This window comes from Trachypithecus francoisi, unplaced genomic scaffold (assembly GCF_009764315.1).
Source record: "Trachypithecus francoisi isolate TF-2019V2 unplaced genomic scaffold, Tfra_2.0 Lachesis_group12, whole genome shotgun sequence".
Taxonomy (NCBI): domain Eukaryota; kingdom Metazoa; phylum Chordata; class Mammalia; order Primates; family Cercopithecidae; genus Trachypithecus; species Trachypithecus francoisi.
This window is the reverse complement of record NW_022681457.1, coordinates 63424222-63445404: the sequence shown is the minus strand read 5'-3', so window position 1 is coordinate 63445404 and position 21183 is coordinate 63424222. Positions and strand designations below refer to the sequence as shown.

General features: G+C 42.9%; 1 protein-coding gene across 6 annotated transcripts in view; it reads right to left on the bottom strand.

Annotated features, from left to right (window-relative positions):
- The window catches only part of LSM14A (LSM14A mRNA processing body assembly factor), a 66068-nt gene extending 46361 nt beyond the window's left edge, over positions 1-19707 (bottom strand). For 5 of the 6 annotated variants that reach the window (XM_033225645.1, XM_033225642.1, XM_033225646.1 and 2 more), the window contains exon 1: positions 19370-19707. In XM_033225645.1, the coding sequence (XP_033081536.1) occupies positions 19370-19490 (121 nt within the window). In that variant the 5' untranslated portion in view covers positions 19491-19707. The remainder of the gene's footprint in view (positions 1-19369) is intronic. The other variant, XM_033225644.1, reaches the window with a different exon arrangement.
- Between the last annotated feature and the right edge of the window lie 1476 nt (positions 19708-21183).

Sequence of the window (21183 nt, the reverse complement as noted above, 5' to 3'; positions counted from 1 at the left end):
CTGGGTTTCACCATGTTGGCCAGGATGATCTCGATCTTCTGACCTTGTGATCCACCTGCCTTGGCCTCCCAAAGAGTTGGGATTACAGGTGTGAGCCACTGCACCTGGCTTGAACTTTTTTTTGACATGAACTAAAAATGGTAAATTAGGCTCTAATGTTAACTGAAAATAAAAAGAAACAAGTCTGTTGAATACCAAAATTTGAAAGCAACAAATGAAACCTGAATTATCCAAAAGACGCTTACAAAGTAAGTCAAGAAACTAAGACCAAGTTCAAATGAAAACTTAGAATAAGATTTATGATGTAGTAAAGTTAAAACTCTTTAGTCAAGTATCAGCTGCAAGATCTGGTTCCAACATACTCAAATTTAAAAATTCCAAACAAGTTCATTGTTCTCAGTTCACAGATCAGGTTTTCTGTCCTTATTTTTATCTCTCCTCACATCTAGAGTATCCTAAATTTCAACTTGAAGATTCCAGGTATCAGTCAGGGTTTTACAGAGAAACAGAATAAATCAGATGTGCATATATAAACACAGAAAGAGACTTAAGGAATTGGCCCAGGGGATTAAGGAGGCCTGGTAAATCCAAAATCTGCAGAGCAGGCTGGCAGAACTCCTTGCTCAGAGGTCAGTCTTCGTTCTATTAAAGGCCTTCCACTGATTGGATGAGGCCCACCCACAAGACAAGGCTACTCACAATCTACCAATTTAAATGTTAATCTCATATAAAAAACACTTTCACAGAAACATCAAGAATATGTGATCAAATATCTATGCACTGCGGCCTAGTCAAGTTGGCACATAAAATTAGCCATCACCCAACTCCACCCGGGCAGAAGTAATCTGTTCTTCCTTCGAAAACCACACAGCATTCTATCATTCTGTCTAGACTACCTTCTAGAATTTAAAGATCTTCAGGAGAAAGATCTGTATCTAGATCATCTTTGCAGCTCCCACAGAATCTAACACAGTGCTCTACATACAGCTGACATTTGAGAATTTCTTGAATAAATCACACAGTAGAAAAAGCTATTAAGTAAGCTACTTCCAAAAATACTTAATAGTGTTTAATATCAAGGGAATTGAATTAAGTTATAAAAGAAACAGGATAAAATGAAAGAATGGTTGTTTAGAGTAAATAACAACTTATGTTGACAGAATGGGAAAGTGGGAAAAACCAACCCAACTTCAGCATATTTAAAAAACAGTCTACATGCAAAAGTAGCAAACCAGGAAACGAAAAAGTTATAGTTACTATTTTTCTTCTCCTTCTGACATTTATACGTAAGTACAGCTCTTGTCCACTTGGTGCCATACACAAACTCTTGCTGAAACTATCTGAGATATAGAAACTATCTGAGATCTCTTGGAATAAGGTATTATACATGGATTTAATACAACAAGGTTTAATTACTTAAATACTAAAAAGCACCATCTCTTCTATAACACAGTACTCTTTCCCAGGCCTGAAAGGTAAGAATGGTAGAAAGCTGACTCTGGGTTTTTTACTTACCAGCAGAGCTTTGCCAGGCGCGGTGGCTCAAGCCTGTAATCCCAGCACTTTGGGAGGCCGAGACGGGCAGATCACGAGGTCAGGAGATCGAGACCATCCTAGTGAACACGGTGAAACCCCGTCTCTACTAAAAAAATACAAAAAACTAACCAGGCGAGGTGGCGGGCGCCTGTAGTTCCACCTACTCGAGAGGCTGAGGCAGGAGAATGGCGTAAACCTGAGAGGCGGAGCTTGCAGTGAGCTGAGATCCGGCCACTGCACTCCAGCCTGGGCGACAGAGCGAGACTCTGTCTCAAAAAAAAGAGCAGAGCTTTACAAAAATAAGATTCGACAGTCCAGCTCTTGGAACCACATCACAGCCTGCTTCCACAAACTCTCACTTTCCGCATGTCTGCACTCCTTCTCTGGCGCCTTCTTCACCCTTACCCACACTACTTTCTTCCTGTTAGCAAATATTACTGCACCGAATGAAAACATCTGTCCCTCAGCCTCCACCATCTTTTCCTGAACCCACTACGAACTTAACACTCCTAACAGAGGCTTTACTCCTGCCCTGGTGTCTGCAATATTCTCAGTCACCTCACAGATCACATGCCAAGCACTGGTGACCCAATGACAAAAAATTACCTCCACCTCCAGAGGTCATAACCCAGATGACCTTCCTCTCACCTTCTGCAACATATTCTCAAAATCAACTTCTTCGCACTTAACTCTAGAGGTTACATCATCTTCGACTGAAAAAACCCCAAAGCCATCTTGTTAAGAGCCCATCTTGTCCTTATAAAACCAAAAAGGCAATTTGAAAATTTAGATAGGGATATAATAACAAAACAATACTGACTCCTTAGAAGGTTTTACAAAGTAAAACACATTTACAAAGGATCTCTCTGTAACTGCACATAAGAGATAGCCTTAACATCTTCCTAGATAGCCTCTACATGTGGCTAATTCTAACTCACCTGTCAGGCCCCAGCTTAAATGCTGTGTCCTCAAGAACCTTGTCTCTGCTGTTTTGTTTCTTAGCACAAAGCATAGTGTCTAGCATATAGTCATGGCAGGAGCTGAGTAATTCTCTTGAATGAAGAGCTTATTAAATAGTAAGTACAGAAAATTTAAGGGGGCAGAAAGGAAGCTTTTACATGCTTGGTGCTTAGGGTGAATATTAAAGAGGAATCCAACAAGTGAGGGGCACTCTAGAACGAGGTACAACATGTGCCCCCTGCCCCCTGAAAAGCATTAGGACAAGCAGGGCGATAGGGAGGGAAGACCTCTGCTAAATTTAGATTTTATCCAGAAAGAAATGTAGTCATTAAAAATTTTTTAGAAGGGACATCAGCTAGATCTGTGTTTCAAGAAAAAAAACTACCACCAGCAGTGACCATGTAAATACTGTAAGTAGTTTTTACAATTGAGAAATTATTGGCCGGGCGCGGTGGCTCAAGCCTGTAATCCCAGCACTTTGGGAGGCCGAGACGGGCGGATCACGAGGTCAGGAGATCGAGACCATCCTGGCTAACAGGGTGAAACCCCGTCTCTACTAAAAATACAAAAAACTAGCCGGGCGAGGTGGCGGGCGCCTGTAGTCCCAGCTACTCCGGAGGCTGAGGCAGGAGAATGGCGTAAAACCCGGGAGGCGGAGCTTGCAGTGAGCTGAGATCCGGCCACTGCACTCCAGCCCGGGCGAAAGAGCAAGACTCCGTCTCAAAAAAAAAAAAAAAAAAAAAAAAAAAAAAAAAAAGAGAAATTATTGGACAAGGTTAGATTCAAAGCAAGAAGCAACAATTTCCTACATCATGGAGGGTCACAGTAAAGACTGAGAAAGGGGATGGGTATGAGGACAAGTCAGAAACAAGAGCTTGAGAATATATAAGAAGAAAAAACAAGAAGGATATAAGATTTTACACTGACTTAACATTTGGTGAGTACTTACTAGATGCTAGACACTATAATATGTATTAATTTAGTTAACTCTCACAAGGATTCTGTATAGTACAAGTGGTTATTATTCTCATAATTAATAAAAAAGATAAAACAATAGAGTGAAGATCAAAGAAAGCTTCTTTGGCAACATAAATATCTGAACTGAGATTTGGCAATGAATATGGGACAAGAGTAGGGTGAAATCAGAAGGATGACCTGTATGTGTTCATGGAACAAAAAACGAAAGAGAAGTAAAGGGCAGAAGGGGACGTGTGCTATGAAATAAAGCTGAGGCCGGGGGCGGTGGCTCAAGCCTGTAATCCCAGCACTTTGGGAGGCTGAGACGGGCGGATCACGAGGTCAGGAGATCGAGACCATCCTGGCTAACACGGTGAAACCCCGTCTCTACTAAAAAATACAAAAAACTAGCTGGGCGAGGTGGCAGGCGCCTGTAGTCCCAGCTACTCGGGAGGCTGAGGCAGGAGAATGGCATAAACCCGGGAGGCGGAGCTTGCAGTGAGCTGAGATCCGGCCACTGCACTCCAGCCCGAGCGACAGAGCGAGACTCCGTCTCAAAAAAAAAAAAAAAAAGAAATAAAGCTGAAAAAGCACTAAAGAGTGGGGTAAGGATTCCAGTTTTTCTAAGAACAGAAAACCACTAAAAGAACTAAACGCAGAAAGCCACAGAAAGCAACTGGAGGCCGGGTGCGGCGGCTCGCGCTTGTAATCCCAGCACTTTGGGAGGCGGAGACGGGTGGATCACCTGAGCTCAAGAGTTCAAGACCAGCCTGGCCAACATGGTAAAAACAAAATTAGGCGTGGTGGCAGGCGCCTGTAATCCCAGCTACTCAAGAGACTGAGGCAGGAGAATCACTTGAACCCAGGAGGTGGAGGTTGTAGTGAGCCAAGATCGCATCATGGCACTCTAGCCTGGGCAACAAAAGTGAAACTTCGTCTCAAAAAAAAAAAAAAAAAAAAAAAGAAAGCAACTTATTTTGTGTTTTGAAAAGATCACTTGTGCCATAGGGTGGCCTATAGAAAGAGGGATAATGGTGGACCATCTAAGAGGTGAAGAAAACCTGGGCTGGGGAAGATGCAGAGAAGTAGCAGATGCAGTCAAAAGTATTTAGGAGGTAAAATCCAAAGAACTAAATGAATATAGAGTATGAGGGAAAGGGACAAATTTCAGGTGTCTGGTCTGGGCATTCACTGTTCACTCCAAGAGTGTGTTCACTCTTCTTCGAAATCCTACCAAGTTCATAGCTTCAGTGCACTTTCCCTAACCATGGGCATTCATTTATGTATCTGCTGGGTAGGAAGATGGCAAAGGGTGGCTATGGCTACCAAAAGTCTAGACTCTATTTGGAGTATCTTCTATGTAACTAGCACAGAGTTAATAAATAAATAATTTAAAAGGCATTACACCACACAGAAGTTAATATAATAATGGCAATTAGGAGACTAAATTGTGCTCTATTTTGACTAATCAATTAGCCAAAGGAATGAATTCATGACCCCTTAAAACAGGGTATCTCCCCAATGTGCACTTAATAAGTAATCGTTCAGTGAGGACTCCTCACATACTAGTCAGTCTCACTGGGGAACTATGGATCGGGACATACATAGTTGGACAGTGGACAGTGACCTACATCGCTGTTAAAAGAGCATACACCCCAGCCAGGTGCAGTGGCTCATACCTGTAATCCCAGCACTTTGGGAGGCTGAGACAGGTGGATCACATAAGGTCAGCAGTTCAAGACCAGCCTGGTCAACATGACGAAACCCCATCTCTACTAAAAATACAAAAATTACCTGGGCGTGGTGGTGGGCACCTGTAATCCCAGCTACTTGAGAGGCTGAAGCAGGAGAATCACTTGAAGCTGGGAGGCGGAGGTTGCCGTGAACTGAGATCGCGCCATTGCGCTCCAGCCTGGGCAACGAGCAAAACTCTGTCTCAATAACAAAATGAAACAAACAAACAAATAAAACAAAAAAAGGGCATACGCCAGCTACCGAAAGCAGTCATTCTAGACTTCCGTTTATAAATTTCAGTAAAAACAAAAGGGCCACATGAGGACTAGCCAGACTGAAAGGAGATCAAGACTGACAATCAGAGCACACAGTGCCCATGCAAACCAATTCAATACAGGAAAGAGAAAATTGTATTAAAATCTAACAAGAGCAGGCTGTGAAAGAAAAGAGAAGTAAATAGAAAACAAAAAGCCAATTTTGGTATTTTTATACATATCCTTATATATGCACTACATACCTCTACAATAGTATGGAAAGCAACTACTTTTCACTGAGTATATTTTTGAAAATGTTTTTATCACATGCATTGAATCTCTACTTAAACACAAATTTTTAAAGAAACACACATCTCCACCATACCCACAAAAACTCAATAGAAGCATCAAACAGAAGGGAAACTAGTGAATGCCAAATCGATGAATCAGAAGACTGGTTTGAGGAACTCTCTCAGAATCTACAGCAGAAAGGGTTAAAAGCTGGAAAACAAAAATAAACAACACGGAGCATAAATGTTTAAAATGGACTGTCAATAGGAGTTCCACAATGAGAAGCAATATCAAAGAAAAACAAAAGTTTTCCTGAGCTAAAGAAAGCCTTGATTCTTGGGATCAACATGCATTCCTTAAAAGACAGGAATGTTGGAAGAAAAAAGCCCTCCAAGAGTTCCAGTGGGAAGTGTGTGGGAAAGCCCACCAATAACTACATTCTTTATATACAAAAGAGAATCGGACTGGTATCTAACATTTCACATGGAGCAGTAAATGCAAGCAGACAATGGACAATGTGGAAGATACCAGGTAACGCAAAATATTAACACAGAGAGAACAAAAGGGATATTAGCAGACATGCAGCTCAGAATAACAATCCATAGAAAGTTTCTTTGTTGTAAAAAAAAAAAAAAAAAAAAAAAACCAGACAAACAAATTTAATAGTGTTGAGTTTAAAATAAGAACTCAGAGCCAGGACCGGTGACTCACGCCTGTAATCCCAGCACTTTGGGAAGTCGAGGTGGGAGGATCACTTGAGCTCAGTTAGAGACCAGCCTGGCCAACTTAGTGAAACCCCATCTCTACTAAAAAAATACAAAAATTAGCTGGGTGTGGTGGGACACGCCTGTAATCCCAGCTATTTGGGAGGCTGAGGCAGGAGAATCACTTGAACCTGGGAGGCGGAGGTTGAAGTGAGCTGACATCATGCCACTGCACTCCAGCCTGGGTGACAGAGCAAGACTCTGTCTCAAAAAAAAAAAAAAAAGAAAAAACTCAGTTTTATCTAAGTCAACATTGTAAATAAAGCTGCTCTTAAGGGGTAACCTAAACCCCAAATTAGATAAAACCTGGAAAATGGGACAAAGGGAGAAAAGTAGAAAGATACGTTAAAACTTTTAGGCATAGCGAAGGTAGCTTGTATTTATCTGGGTCTTGGAAAATTAAAAACATCTATGAACCCTCTTCTCAAATGTTTCCGTATGTAAATAAAAATAGCTTGTAACCTCAGGGGATCCAGACTCCCTGAAATCTACCATGAACTCCATGTAATGAATCTATTATAGATAATGGCTAATTACTCCAATTGATAATTGATACAGAGAAATACAGTTGTTTGAAATTTAAGGTTTCTAAAAATGCAAGAAAGTTTTAATATTAGGAAATCAATTTAGTAAGTATAATTTACATATTAAAAGCAAAGGAAAGGCTGGGAGCAGCGGCTCATGCCTGTAATTCCAGCACTTTGGGAGGCCGAGGTAGGCGGATCACCTGAGGTCAGGAGTTGAAGATCATGGTCAACATGATGAAACCCCGTCTCTATTCAAAATACAAAAATTAGCTGGCATAGTGGTGCATGCCTGTCATCCCAGCTACTCAGGAGGCTGAGGCAGGAGAATCACTTGAACCCAGGAGGCAGAGGCTGCAGTGAGCCAAGATCGCGCCATTGCACTCCAGCCTGAGTGACAATTGTAAAACTCCATCCAGCAAAGGAAAAGTCTAGAAAGGAAAGCAGATCAGAGGTTGCCTAGGACTAGGGGTCCTAGGCAGCTACTGACTAATGTCCACAAAAAAGCTTCTCGAGTTGACGGAATTGTTAGAAAACTGGACTGTGGTGATGGATACACAACTTTCATTATACTGCACACTTACAGTAGGTGAATTTTATAGTATGTAACTTACACCCAATAAAGTTAAAAGTTAACAGGTTAAACTTATACCCCAAAACTTATACCCTTCATCCCAATTACTACAATCTTCTAGTTTCCATTGTGCCTGTTGATATCAACTCCTGAGCCTTTTAGGAGTTTAGGGTGAAAGTCAAGTTACATCTTGGCTTTTCCCACGGCCTACTTAGGTCGCGGCTCTCAACATTGCTAAGTCATTTAAAATCATGTATTTGCTTTTCAGTCTTCCAAACTGTGTTGATGCTGTCTCCTTTCCAAATCTACTTTGTCCTCTATGAGTTTACGTATTTTTTTAAAAGTCCCTCTCATGTAGTTTTGATAGGATTTATCAACAGGAAGGAAAAGTAAAAGCACGTCCAGTTTGCTATATTTACCCAATGGTTTAAATTTAATGTTGACTCTCTAAGCTGCTTTCAGTTGTGCATTCTTCCTCATGGCTGTTTATATATATATATATATATTTTTTTTTTTTTTTTTTTGAGGCGGAGTCTCGCTCTGTCGCCTGGGCTGGAGTGCAGTGGCCGGATCTCAGCTCACTGCAAGCTCCGCCTCCCGGGTTCACGCCATTCTCCTGCCTCAGCCTCCCGAGTAGCTGGGACTACAGGCGCCCGCCATCTCGCCCGGCTAGTTTTTTGTATTTTTAGTAGAGACGGGGTTTCACTGTGTTAGCCAGGATGGTCTCGATCTCCTGACCTCGTGATCTGCCCGTCTCGGCCTCCCAAAGTGCTGGGATTACAGGCTTGAGCCACCGCGCCCGGCCTGCTTTTATATTTTAATCTCCAAATGATAAAACCAAGAGTCAGATATAAAAATATGACATAAGAGTGAAAAAGCAGGGGGGAGGATAAACGCATCCATGAGGAATTAAAAAACAACAGCAACAAGGCTAGGGAGTGGAAGACAAGATAGAAATTAATCTGAGACAGAACTAGAAAGAGGTGGGGGAGAGGGGAGGAAGGGAGTGTCAGAGGTAGAGAGAATGAACGGATTTCTTAGATTTAAAGAGAGTTGACTCTTCAGATTCACAAGGTCCACTGAGAAACACTCAGAGGAAAAACCAAACCAAAAAACAAACAAACAATGACAACAACAACAACAAATCAGTGTGGTCACATTTGTGAATTCCAGGAACAGAGAATTCTAAATAAAAGCTTCCAGAGAGAAAAGTGACTGAGAATCAGACTGGCATCAGCAACCCCAGTATATCAGAAGAACAAAAAGCAGTAACATCAAAGTTCTATAGAAAAAAGACTCTTAATTTGGAAATATACAGCCAACCAACCAGTCAAGCAATCAAGAAAACATAGGTTCACTAAGTAGATTTGTCACCTACCTTTTCCATGTATTTTATTTTTTAATTACAAAGATCCACTCAAGTAAAATTGGGAGGAGTGGAAAGAATCAACTGAGAGGTACATATTGGAAACAAGAAACAGGAATCTGAGGATCTCTGAATAGACTAGTGAGAGATAATGGACCACGGTATTAGGGGTGGTCAGAGGTCAAATTCTGCACCTAGTTTGAAATCACATGAGGTGAGAGAGAGAGGGAGGAATTAAGGATGGCTCCAAGGTGTTCGGTCTTACCAACTAGAATAGAGCTGTCAATTGATTAGATGGGAAAGGCTGATGGAGGAACAGGTTTAGGGCATGCTGAATTGAGATTCTAAGCAGACATCTCTACTTGTAGAGGCAATGTGATACACAAGTCAGGAGTTAGAGGAGAAATCCAGGCTAGAGATAGGAGTCAGTGATATACAGGTAGTATTTAAAACCAGGAACTAGATGGATGAGATCATCAAAAGAATGCAGATGACTAAATAAATGCTAACAGAGAGAGAAAAGGGGAGGTAATTGAGCCCTGGAGCTCTCCAACATTTGGCGGCGTACGAGTTGAATCCACAAAGGAGATTGAGAGGTAACCAGTGAGATATGAGGAAAAAAATGGCATACGGTCAAGTGAAGAAAATGCTTCACAGAGCACAGAGCAATTGTGCCATGTAATGCTGACTGGTGAAGTAGAATAAGACTAGGAACTGACTACTGGATTTGGCAACATGGAAGTCTTTGGTAACTTTGATAAGAAAACTTCATATGTAGGAATAAAAACCTTAGTAAAGAGGGCTCAGAAATGAATGAACACCAGTGGTGTAGACAACTTCAAGGAGTTTTGTTATAAAGGGAAGGATAGAAATGGGGCAATCGTTAGAAAAGAGGAAATGCAGTTCAAGTACAGTGGAGTTTTTTTGGTTGTTCTTAAGATAGAAGAAATAATTGCCTGTCTGTAAGCAGACAGAAAGATACGTTAGGGAAGGAAAAACTGAGGAGAGTAGAGAACTGCTGGAGCAATGTCCTTGACTCACCAAGAGGGGACGAATGCTGCACAAGCAGAAGGGTGGTCTTAGACAGAAGTAAGAACAGTGTATCCATATTTATCAGAAAAAAAAAAAAAAAATAGAAGTTTGGGGGATGGATGCAGGTAACTGGACATATGAGGGTAAGTTTATCAAAATTATCTTTCGTTTGCTGTTCTTTTCTCAGTTAACTATTATAGAAAGCACGGTTAAAGGGCTGAAAGTGAAGATGGGGGAGGAAGTGTTGGAGGCTTGACGAAAATGAATGGAACAGCCATGTAGAAAAGTGAAATGGATTATGAAGTATAGTGTGACTGCTAGGAAGTGACCATGACTGCTGAGGCTAGCGAACATAAATTTAGAGTGAGGCTGGTCAGCACATCTGTGCTGATATAATCAGGGTTGTGATTTCTTGTATAAGACAGCAAGAGGGGAATAGGGTAGGGGCTGTGGGTATGTGTACTGACTATCACGGTTGCTTATGGAGTTGAAGCAGGATAAAGAGGGAAGTAAAGTTATGAGGGGAATGACAGGACAGTGAAAGGCAGTAAGATGACGGTACACTACAGTAGGTGTGAATGACTGACAGAGTTGGGCTACTAGAGAGACTGAGCACCTAGACAGAGAGGGAGATGGTGGTGGGAAATAACACGGAACAGCTATTCTCTATTAAGCACCAACATTAAACTAGTTACTTCTTTTATATCACCTCATTTAATTATCAGAATGACTCTGAAAGATGGGCATTATTATCCATTCCTATTGAAAAGATGAAGAAGTTAAAGCTAAGGTTAAATAACCTGCCCAAGACCAAAAAGCTGCTAAGTATTCCAACTGGCATTTTGGGTCACACTTTCTTTCAGAAACAAACAAAAAACCCTACCAAACTAGAATAAGGCCCTTGGGAATAAATTATTTTACAGACCAACTCACACTTTGTCCACTAAAAAAATTTGCTGGACACTGTGGCTCAAACCTGTAATCCCAGCACTTTAGGAGGCCGAGGCAGGCAGATCACTTGAGCCCAGGAGTTAGAGACCGACCTGGACAACATGGCAAAACCCTGTATCTACCAAAACCAGAAAATTAGCTGGGTGTGGTGGTGTGTGCCTGTAGTCCCAACTACTTGGAAGGCTGAGGCGGGAGGATTACCTGAGCCCAGGGAAGTCAAGACTACAGTGAGCTGTGATTGTGCCACTACACTCCAGCCTGGGCGACAGAGTGAGACTCTTGTCTCAAAACAACAACAAAATTTACTTCAGTGATATCCAGTTTTAAAAACAGCTAACTAATATACAGCATCATGAGAGAAAGGCCAATTGTTTCTATAGCAAACATCTTCTAGCATGGAGTAATTAAATTCAAGTTAAACTATCTGCAGTTATTGCTATTATTACTGTAGCACTGAGTTAAATACAAAACTCTTGCTATGTATCATGCACAGATAAGATTTCTTTTTTCTTTCTACCTCCTTCCTTCTACTATTTTTTTTCTTCAGTTTTATGCTGTTTTCTCTACTCCTGACTTAGAAAGTCATGGCTTACCTTACTTACCCCTACTAGAAAATGAACAGTTTTTGACACCTGACTTCAGACTCCCAGAATTACCAAGTATTTCTGTGGACAATGTAACAATAATAAACTGTTTCCAAGGCTCCAAGTTCTGGCAACATCACTAAATAGGGCAACAAAAAGAAACCAAGGCTTGAAGTTTCACTAGATCTTTGTCATTTTAGGTAGTAATTTTGTGAATTGCTAGATTTAGATCCCCAATAATGCAAGAAATCAAATAAAGCGCCCCACAGGTATTTTATCCATCACACAAAGCTCTTCCACTCTCTCCAATAAGGTCACAGTTTATGACTGTGACTAACATCAAGAAGTAGATAAATTATGCCAGTGAGCCAGACTTAGCAGATGATTAAAGAAATCTGTTAACAATTTACTTGTTCTTATATCCTTCCACCAATCTCTTGATTTTAAGAACAACCTATTTTAAAGGCAAGGGGCTTATATAATCATTCTTCACAAAGTCTCTTTTCACAATGCAGTAGCAATCTGGTTTTCATTTGAATAATTATCCAGGTAAGCTAACTAAATATAAGAATTTATTTTTGATAAGAGTTTCACTCATTTTAGCCTATTTAGGCATCCTATTCACTTACAGACACAGGTGCAAACACAACTGGAACTATTCCATAAAACATTCATACATGTCACCACTGTGTAATTTCCTCCTACATCCTGAATGGAGGCTTCCTTTAAACTTTAAATGAAAATTATAATTGAGCTTGAGTCAGAAAGCATTTACCTCCCCAATAATGTTAATTATGTCACTAGATTTCATCCTCTTGGATCCCTACTCATTGAAATTCTTCAAGATTTCTTTAATGTGAGGGAGGATATTTTAATTTTATAGGGAAATGCAATTGTTAACATGGAAAAGCATTATTTGGAGGCATCCCCAAGACACTTCAACAAGAACAATAAGCTAAAATGCTAAATCATTTCCATTTACTCACTCATTAACTAAACATCCTTTCATCCCAGGAGCTCAGAGTCTGGAGGTGAGGGGGAACGGGAAGACAGACAATAAACACATATGCAAATAAGCAAAGAAGATTAAGTGTAAGTCATGATCAGTGCTGAGAAGAAAATAAATTCAGAGCTGTGACACAGACTACAAACTGCAACAAACAGCAGAAACAAACTGCGACACAGATCATCTATAAACATACTTAGCAGATTGACATCAAAGCCTTTCTAGGTTGCCTTTATGACTTCTTGACATATGCTTAGGTTCCAAGGATCAAAGCCCCTCAAACTTACCTGCTTCACTTGCTAGAACTAAAGCTAGTCTGTGACATCTCTAGCAGAAAAAAAAGCGCATCACCCATTTCAGAGCACCTCTGCAATTAGGCTTTTGATTATATGATGCGATAACTTATCCACACTGAAACATTTTCAAGAGAGAAACAGATTATTATTATTATTATGTGTGTGTGTTTTAAGACACAGTCTCGCTGTGTTGCCCGGGCTAGAGTACAGTGACGCGACCTTGGCTCACTCTAACCTCCGCCTTTTGAGTTCAAGTGATTCTCCTGCCTTAGCCTCTCAAGTTGCTGGGATTACAGACGTGCACCAGCATCCCTGGCTAATTTTTGTATTTTTAGTAGAGACGGGGTTTCGCCATGTTGGCCAGATTGGTCTCAAACTTCTGACTTCAGGTGATTTGCCTGCCTCAGCCTCCGGAAGTGCTGGGGTTACAGGCTATTGTTACTTTGTAAGACAAGGTTTTGTTCTGTCTCAGGCTGGAGTGCAGTGGCATGATCACAGCTCCTCTTAGGCTCAAGCAATCCCCCCGTCTCAGTCTCCGAAATAGTCGAGACGACAGGCGTGCATGCCACCATGCTTGGCTAATTTACTTTTTATAATTTTTTGTAGAAATGGAGTCTCCCTATATTGCTGAGGCTGGTTTTGAACTCCTGGGCTCAAGCAATACTTCGGCCTCGACCTTTTGGAAATGTTGTTGGGATTACAGGCCTGAGTCACCCTGCCCGGCCGGGATGTTTTTAATAATTATGCCAGAACAGGCACAAATAAGGACTTTCCACCAGGGCAAACTAGGCCATATGATCACCCTAATTATATACCACATCAAATGTAAATAGTCCAAAATTTCAAGAGTAGTTTATAGTTCCAGATATATTTAAATTATAATATCCAAGCCCTACATTATAATATGGACTGTATAAACCAAGTGAATCCCTTACTAAATGTAAAGCTCTGAACATCTCACATTGTACACAAAATCAATTTCAGATGCATTATAAACCTCAATATGAAAAAGCAAAGCACAAAAAGGTTTAAAGATAATCAAAGTATCTCCATGATGTTTTTAAAAAAAGAAACACTAGCCATAAAAAATTGATGAACATGTTTACATTAAAATGAAGAACTTCTGTTCATTAAAAGAAACTACTAAATGTGAAAAAAAATGTTTGCAATATATACATCCAACAAAGGATATATATTCAGAATACAAAACTCTAGAAAAAGACACGTGTTTCAATTTAAAAAAGGCAAAAGATTTCAAAGACACTTCATGAAAAATGAAATCCAAAGACCCAGATATGAAAAGGTGGTCAGCCTCATTTAGTGATGAGGAAAATGATTAAAACTAAATACAACTATATACCCACCAGGATTGGCTAGAATTGAAACATATGATACTAAGTATGGTTGTTGGTAAGGGATATGAAACAAGAACTCTTACTTACTAATAAATGAAGTAAAAACCAGTAAACAACTACTTTGGAAAACTACTTGGCATTACCTGATAAAGACTAACATTCCCCATGTTCTTGCAATTCAAATTCTAAGTATATAACCTCAAGAAAACTGCACAAACATGCATCAGTGCACTTAAACAGAAATGTTCATAAAAGCACTGTTTTTAATAGCTCCAAACTGCAAACAATCTAAATGCAATATCCAAAACAATGGCAGAAGGAATAAACTTGTGCTATAGTCATGATGGAATACTATGAAACAATAAAAGCTAAAAATAAAATATATACAAGATAATCCTATTCACATGAAGTTAAAACATGGGCAAAATTAAACTCTATTTATTTAGAGATGTAAACTTACATGGTAAAACTATAAATGTCAGAAAAACATTTATATCTAGCTTAAATTAAGATGGTGATAGTTGTGATGGAAAAATATAGGTGGTGCGAGGCTTCTGGGATGCTGGCAATGTTTGTCTTGCCCTGGGTGATAGTTACAAAGATGTTTGTTTAAAAATATTTCATTTTTATCTTATGTATCTTTTCAGCCTGGGTAGTTAGGTTTCACAATAACACTCTCCCCGATAAATTAAAAAAAAAAAAAAAAGTTCAAAAAAGAATTCTAAGAATGTTACTCAAAGAGATTAACTCTTAATCCATAGTTTAAAAAGAGGAACAGGGATCTCTACATCCAAATACACGCTGTATTATAAATTCCACGAATAAACTTTTGGCTTTAGGCCGGGTAGTGCCTCACGGCTGTAATCCCAACACTTTGGGAGGCCAAGGTGGGTGGATCATTTGAGGTCAAGAGTTTGAGACCAGCCTGGCCAACATGGTGAAACCCCGTCTCTACTAAAGATACAAAAATTAGCCAGCTGTGGTGGGCACCTGTAATCCCAGCTACTTGGGAGGCTGTGGCAGGAGAATTGCTTGAACCCTGGAGGTGGAGGCTGCAGTGAACCGAGATCGCGCCACTGCACTCCAGCCTGGGCAAGAGCCAAGACTGCCTCAAAACAACAACAACAACAACAAAAAACACAAACAAAACAAATGAAAACACTTTTGGCTTTACTCTTTTAGACTACCATTCTTCATTCAAATTTTGAAACGGAAGGTGAAATTTTCTGATATCGAATTACTCAACCAGTCATGTAAATTTTAAAATTTTAAGACTGAACTCCTTGCTTCTAATCTTGAAATCTGTAATAAGTGTCCAGTATTGACTAGACAGTTATAATGTAGCTTTCGATTAGATAATATGTAGAATAATATATAAAGGTTGGATAATGTCAGTTTTTGCAAACATAATCAAATTCCCCAAACCTGTTACATGTTTAACTCATGTTGCTTAAGAAAAAGGAGCTGGGTACAGTGGCTCATGCCTGTAATCCCAGCATTTTGGGAGGCCGAGGCAGGGGGATCACTTGAGGTCAAGAGTCCAAGACCAGCCTGGCCAATATGGTGAAAGCCTTTCTCACTAAAAAATACAAAAATTAGCCAGGCGTGATGGCACGCACCAGCAATCCCAGCTACTCAGGAGGCTGAGGCAGGAGAATTGCTTGAACTTGGGAGGCAGAGGTTGCAGTGAGCCAGGATTGCGCCACTGCACTCTGGCCTGGGCAACAGAGTGAGACTCCATTTCAAAAAAAAAAAAAAAAAAAAAAAACCAGCATATAATGATGTGGGATGAAATATCAAAGCCATGAGTACAAACATAAATTCAACGATTAAACATTTTTTTCACTGCTATATTCACATATTTATCAAGTCACAACACGAAGAACAAATTTATATTTTATGTCATATGAATTTAACTATTAAAGACTAATGAAATACTGACTCCAAAAGCCGCTGAAGTTTTTAAAATGTGGGTTGTTAAAATGTAGACTTTTGGGGTTCCTGCATAAAAGGATATGTTCGTAGTTTTTAAAAAATAACAAAAATACTCTAAAAATTTTCAAATGGCGGCCGGGCGCGGTGGCTCAAGCCTGTAATCCCAGCACTTTGGGAGGCCGAGACGGGAGGATCACAAGGTCAGGAGATCCAGACCATCCTGGCTAACACGGTGAAACCCCGTCTCTACTAAAAAATACAAAAAAAAAACTAGCCGGGCGGGGTGGCGGGCGCCTGTAGTCCCAGCTAATGTAGTCCCAGCTACTCGGGAGGCTGAGGCAGGAGAATGGCGTAAACCCGGGAGGCGGAGCTTGCAGTGAGCTGAGAACCGGCCACTGCACTCCAGCCTGGGCCACAGAGCGAGACTCCGTCTCAAAAAAATAAAAAAATAAAAAAAAATTTCAAATGTATGTTTTTTTTCTTTGTGAGGAATAAAGGTAACACAGCCAACTTATTGAGTCACTAAGCTGGCAAGATACCTTTCAATTCAGATTAGGTAAAGCAATACTTTAAAAAATGTATTAAACCACTTTCATGGAAATTATTTTCAACCCATATCTGGCTCTCACCCAACACTTTTCATAATTTCATAAAGACAGGCTTTTTTTTATAATTGCATAAAGCCAGAAAAACACTATACAGCTAAATAACTATTATATAAAAAATATAGGCCGGGCGCGGTGGCTCAAGCCTGTAATCCCAGCACTTTGGGAGGCCGAGACGGGCGGATCACGAGGTCAGGAGATCGAGACCATCCTGGCTAACACTGTGAAACCCCGTCTCTACTAAAAATAAAATACAAAAAACTAGCCGGGCGAGGTGGCGGCGCCTGTAGTCCCAGCTACTCGGGAGGCTGAGGCAGGAGAATGGCGGGAACCCGGGAGGCGGAGCTTGCAGTGAGCTGAGATCCGGCCACTGCACTCCAGTCCGGGCGACAGAGCGAGACTCCGTCTCAAAAAAAAAAAAAAAAAAAAAATATATATATATATATATATAAAATAAATTCAAAATAAGGCCAAGCAAAAACTAAGTTAGTTAAGAAACATCACTGGGAAAGTCTTTAATAAACACCAATACCATCATGTATCCTATAGTGGATTTCTAAAAAGACACTGAAGTGCTAAGTCTACAGGTGTTTTAATGAGGTAATGTGTCACAATGCAATGTTTCACAAGGTGAAGAGGGAAACGTGGGGGTACTCCCTGATTTTTCTTTTCTTTTTTTTTTTTGAGACGGAGTCTCGCTCTGTCGCCCAGGCTGGAGTGCAGTGGCCGGATCTCAGCTCACTGCAAGCTCCGCCTCCCGGGTTCACGCCATTCTCCTGCCTCAGCCTCCCGAGTAGTTGGGACTACAGGCGTCCGCCACCTCGCCCGGCTAGTTTTTTGTATTTTTTTAGTAGAGACGGGGTTTCACCGTGTTAGCCAGGATGGTCTCGATCTCCTGACCTCATGATCCACCCGTCTCGGCCTCCCAAAGTGCTGGGGTTACAGGCTTGAGCCACCGTGCCTGGCAAAATACTGATTTTTCATACCACTTTTAAAATTAGACTTGGTGATTTTAAAAAGTGTATATAATTCAATGATCTTCAGCAAATTTGCAGAGCTGTGCAACTATCACCATCTTGTACTACTCCTTTATAGTGTACAGTTCTATAACATCAAAAGGTTCCCTATCCAGGTAGAAGATTTGTCCCAACGCCAAGACTAGTAAATCTAGAAAGATTTACCTGAGGCTGGGCGCGGTGGCTCATGCCTGTAATCCCACCACTTTGGGAGGCCAAGGCGGGTGGATCACCTGAGGTCAGGAGTTCGAGACCAGCCTGGCCAACATGATGAAACCCTGTCTCTACTAAAAATACCAAATTAGCCGGGTGTGGTGGCGGGTGCCTATAATCCCAGGTACTTGGGATGCTGAGGCAGGAGAATCACTTGAACCCGGGAGGCGGAGGTTGCAGTGAGCCGAGATCATGCCATTGCACCATCTAAAGAGCTAGACTCCATCTCAGAAAAATAAATAAATAAAGGATTTACCAGAGCATCCAACAAGTGTTATTAAATACTTGATCCCATGAAATCACTCCCCTATCAGTTAACGATTTTTAAAAGTTTACAGATTTCAAAAATCTTCTTTATCCTTGGACCTAAAATATTCAGAGGGTCCCTAACCATGATATGCAGTTCCCACCTCTACCATAAGTGCTGGGAAAATCATCTAGGTTATCTAGCTTCCCCCAAAGTGTTTTACACTGTTGTGAGATTTCCTTTAAGATTCAGGAGCTAAAGTTTATTTTCTTTCTGGTTTCCTGGCAGAGCAAAGGCCCTGCACGTGTGAACGGAAACAAAACCCACACAGACTCTAGCGATGCCAAATATTAATACTATGGGTAGGGGCACCTTCCTTCTCGGCCGAATTCCCTTTCCCAGAGAGCCTCCAGAGAGATCAGTCAACGCCCACTGAGCCTGGATCAAAGGTCAAGCTTGCCTGGTCAAGAAGGATCCTGGATCAAGCTTGAACCCGTTTCCAGAAACAAGGGAGTCGGGGCAGCAGCAAGTATTTTTACCACGCGCCCTAATGAGATGGTTGCACAACAGGCTTTGAGGATTCCGGTTTAACAGGTAAATACCAACAGAGAATGAGCCGAGGGAGATGGGATCTGCTCCACGGCATCGATGGCATTTCGAGAATGTCTGCGTCGCAGAGCAAACCCAAAGTTTTAGCACATTACTCAGAGTTCACCAGAGGAAGATTGCCACGAATTGAAATGAACAAAGTGAGAAAATGGGTGCTGTGTAGTCAACGCATCCGCGATGAACTCAAGCTGGGCGGAAAAATTCTTTGAATACTCCGGCTTTGTTTTGTGCTAAGACTACAGAAGCCCCGAATTTCGGAGTTGGAAGACGCGTTTCTCCGTGTGCTCCAGCCCGTTCTCGGACTTCAGGGCCGCGCACTCAGTCCCGTAGTTCCCCGGGCTTCAGGCGCGGACCTTCCAGGGGGGTGGAAGCCAGGGAGCCGCGGGGAGGCCGCGGTCCAGCCCGCGACGCCGGGGCCCGGAGAAGGGAGGGGAGAGGGGAGAGGCCTGCCGGAGCTCGACGGAGGGAGGGAAGGGAACGAGGAGGCCGCGGGCCGGAGCGGGGAGTAGCCCCGAGCGGCGCCCGGCCCGGCCCCCACCCCGAGGCCCGGTCCCGCGTACCTTTGGCAAGGGCTACGGTGGAGTTTTCGGTGTCGATGGTGTAGAGGATGCCCTCGTAGCGGATCTCCGCCTTGGAGATGAGGCTGATCTTGCTGCCGATGTAAGGGGTGCCCCCGCTCATGGCGCCGCCGCCGCCGCTCCCGGCTGCTCGCAGAGAGGCAGATCCCACGCCGCTGTCGCCCGCTCCGCACGCCCGCTAGCTCCGTCGACACCTACAGCAGCCGCTTCAGACCCAACATGGCGGCGGCGCCGGGTCCGCTACCCTCCCCCAGCCTCCCGCCCTCAAGCCGCGGCGCGGCGGCGGCGGCAGCGGCAGCGGCAGCGGCGGCGGCGCGGGGCATGCTGGGAGGGCGAGGCCTCGCTGTCGCGAGACTTCGCCGACGGCTGGCGGCTCCGGGTTCCTGGCTCCCGGCTCCGTAGCAGCCTCGGGAGTCCCGGCAGCGCCTATTGGCCTGGGCTACGGTGGTGGTCCTGGGGCCGCGTGAGAGGAACTTCGGGGACCGGCTGAGTGCCTCGTGGCACCCGCTTGCTGCGGGCTGGAGAGGAGGCGCGCGGCCCTCCTTTTGACTCAAGCCTTGGCCGCCTTGTCGTGGGTCCTGTGTCTTTGCCGACGCGGGGCCCTCCGCCTGGAGCGCTGCCCACCCGCCTCCGAGTTGTGGCGAGCCGCTGCTCATCCTTTTAAGACACTGAACCTGCACCTCGTGGAGTTCCCACGGCTCTATTACTGCAGCCATCGTCCAGGGAGCTTCCCCCGAGGCTGCCCCTGGAGCTGGGGCTCTCCCAAGGCCTCAGTGTTTCAGCCCCTTCCTGTCCCTCTCATTCAGCCGGTCTGAACCAGCTTCATGGCTTACAACGCCATTGTAACTCACCAATCCCAATTATCAGTCTGTAGCTTGGATCAATTCCGTGAACTCGGGTTTCGCGCCTGGCCTCCGTCGAATCTCCAACGTTAAGGGTCCAAAGCCATGCTCCCTGTTTCCCCTCTAACCTGCTCCTTCACCACCGTTCCCTGTTGATGTAACCGGTACCATTTTTACTCAGCTGCTCAGACTAAAAGCCTTGAGTCAGTCTTGACCTCTGTCTTGCTTCCACATCTGTTCTGACTACATCTCTCCGTTATATCTACGCAATATATCCTAAATCTGACCTCTTCCCCTCATCTCCATCCCTACACCTCTCCCACAAACCACGATTACTCGGGCTGAATTATTGCAGTAGCCTTCTAAAAGTTGCCTCTGTGTCAACCATTGCCCCCAGTACTTTATTCTCAGCACAGCAGCTAGAGAGATCTTGTTAAAATCTAACTCAGCGCTGGGCGCGGTGGCTCACGCCTGTAATCCCAGTACTTTGGAAGCCCGAGGTGGGCGGATCACAGGTCAGGAGTTGGAGACCAGCCTGGCCAACATGGTGAAACCCCGTCTCTACTAAAAATACAAAAAAATTAGCCGGGCATGGTGGCGCGCACCTATAGTCCCAGCTACTTGGCAGGCTGAGGCAGGAGAATTGCTTGAACCCAGGAGGCGGAGGTTGTGGTGAGCCGAGATTGTGCCACTGCACTCCCGTCTGGGCGACAGAGCGAGACTTTGTCTCAAAAAAAAAAAAAAGAAAAGAAATCTAACTCTGATCATGTTCTTCCTCTACTCACTCTACTGATCCCCTGTTACACAGAGAGAAAACCAGACTTTGGCTTCTAAGGATATACATGATTTAGCTTCTCGTTCTGTTCCATTCACGTCTAATTCAACCAGTACTTGAGCACTTTATTCCAGTATCTGCTCAAGTATCACCTCCAGATATGACGTCCCTGACAGCCT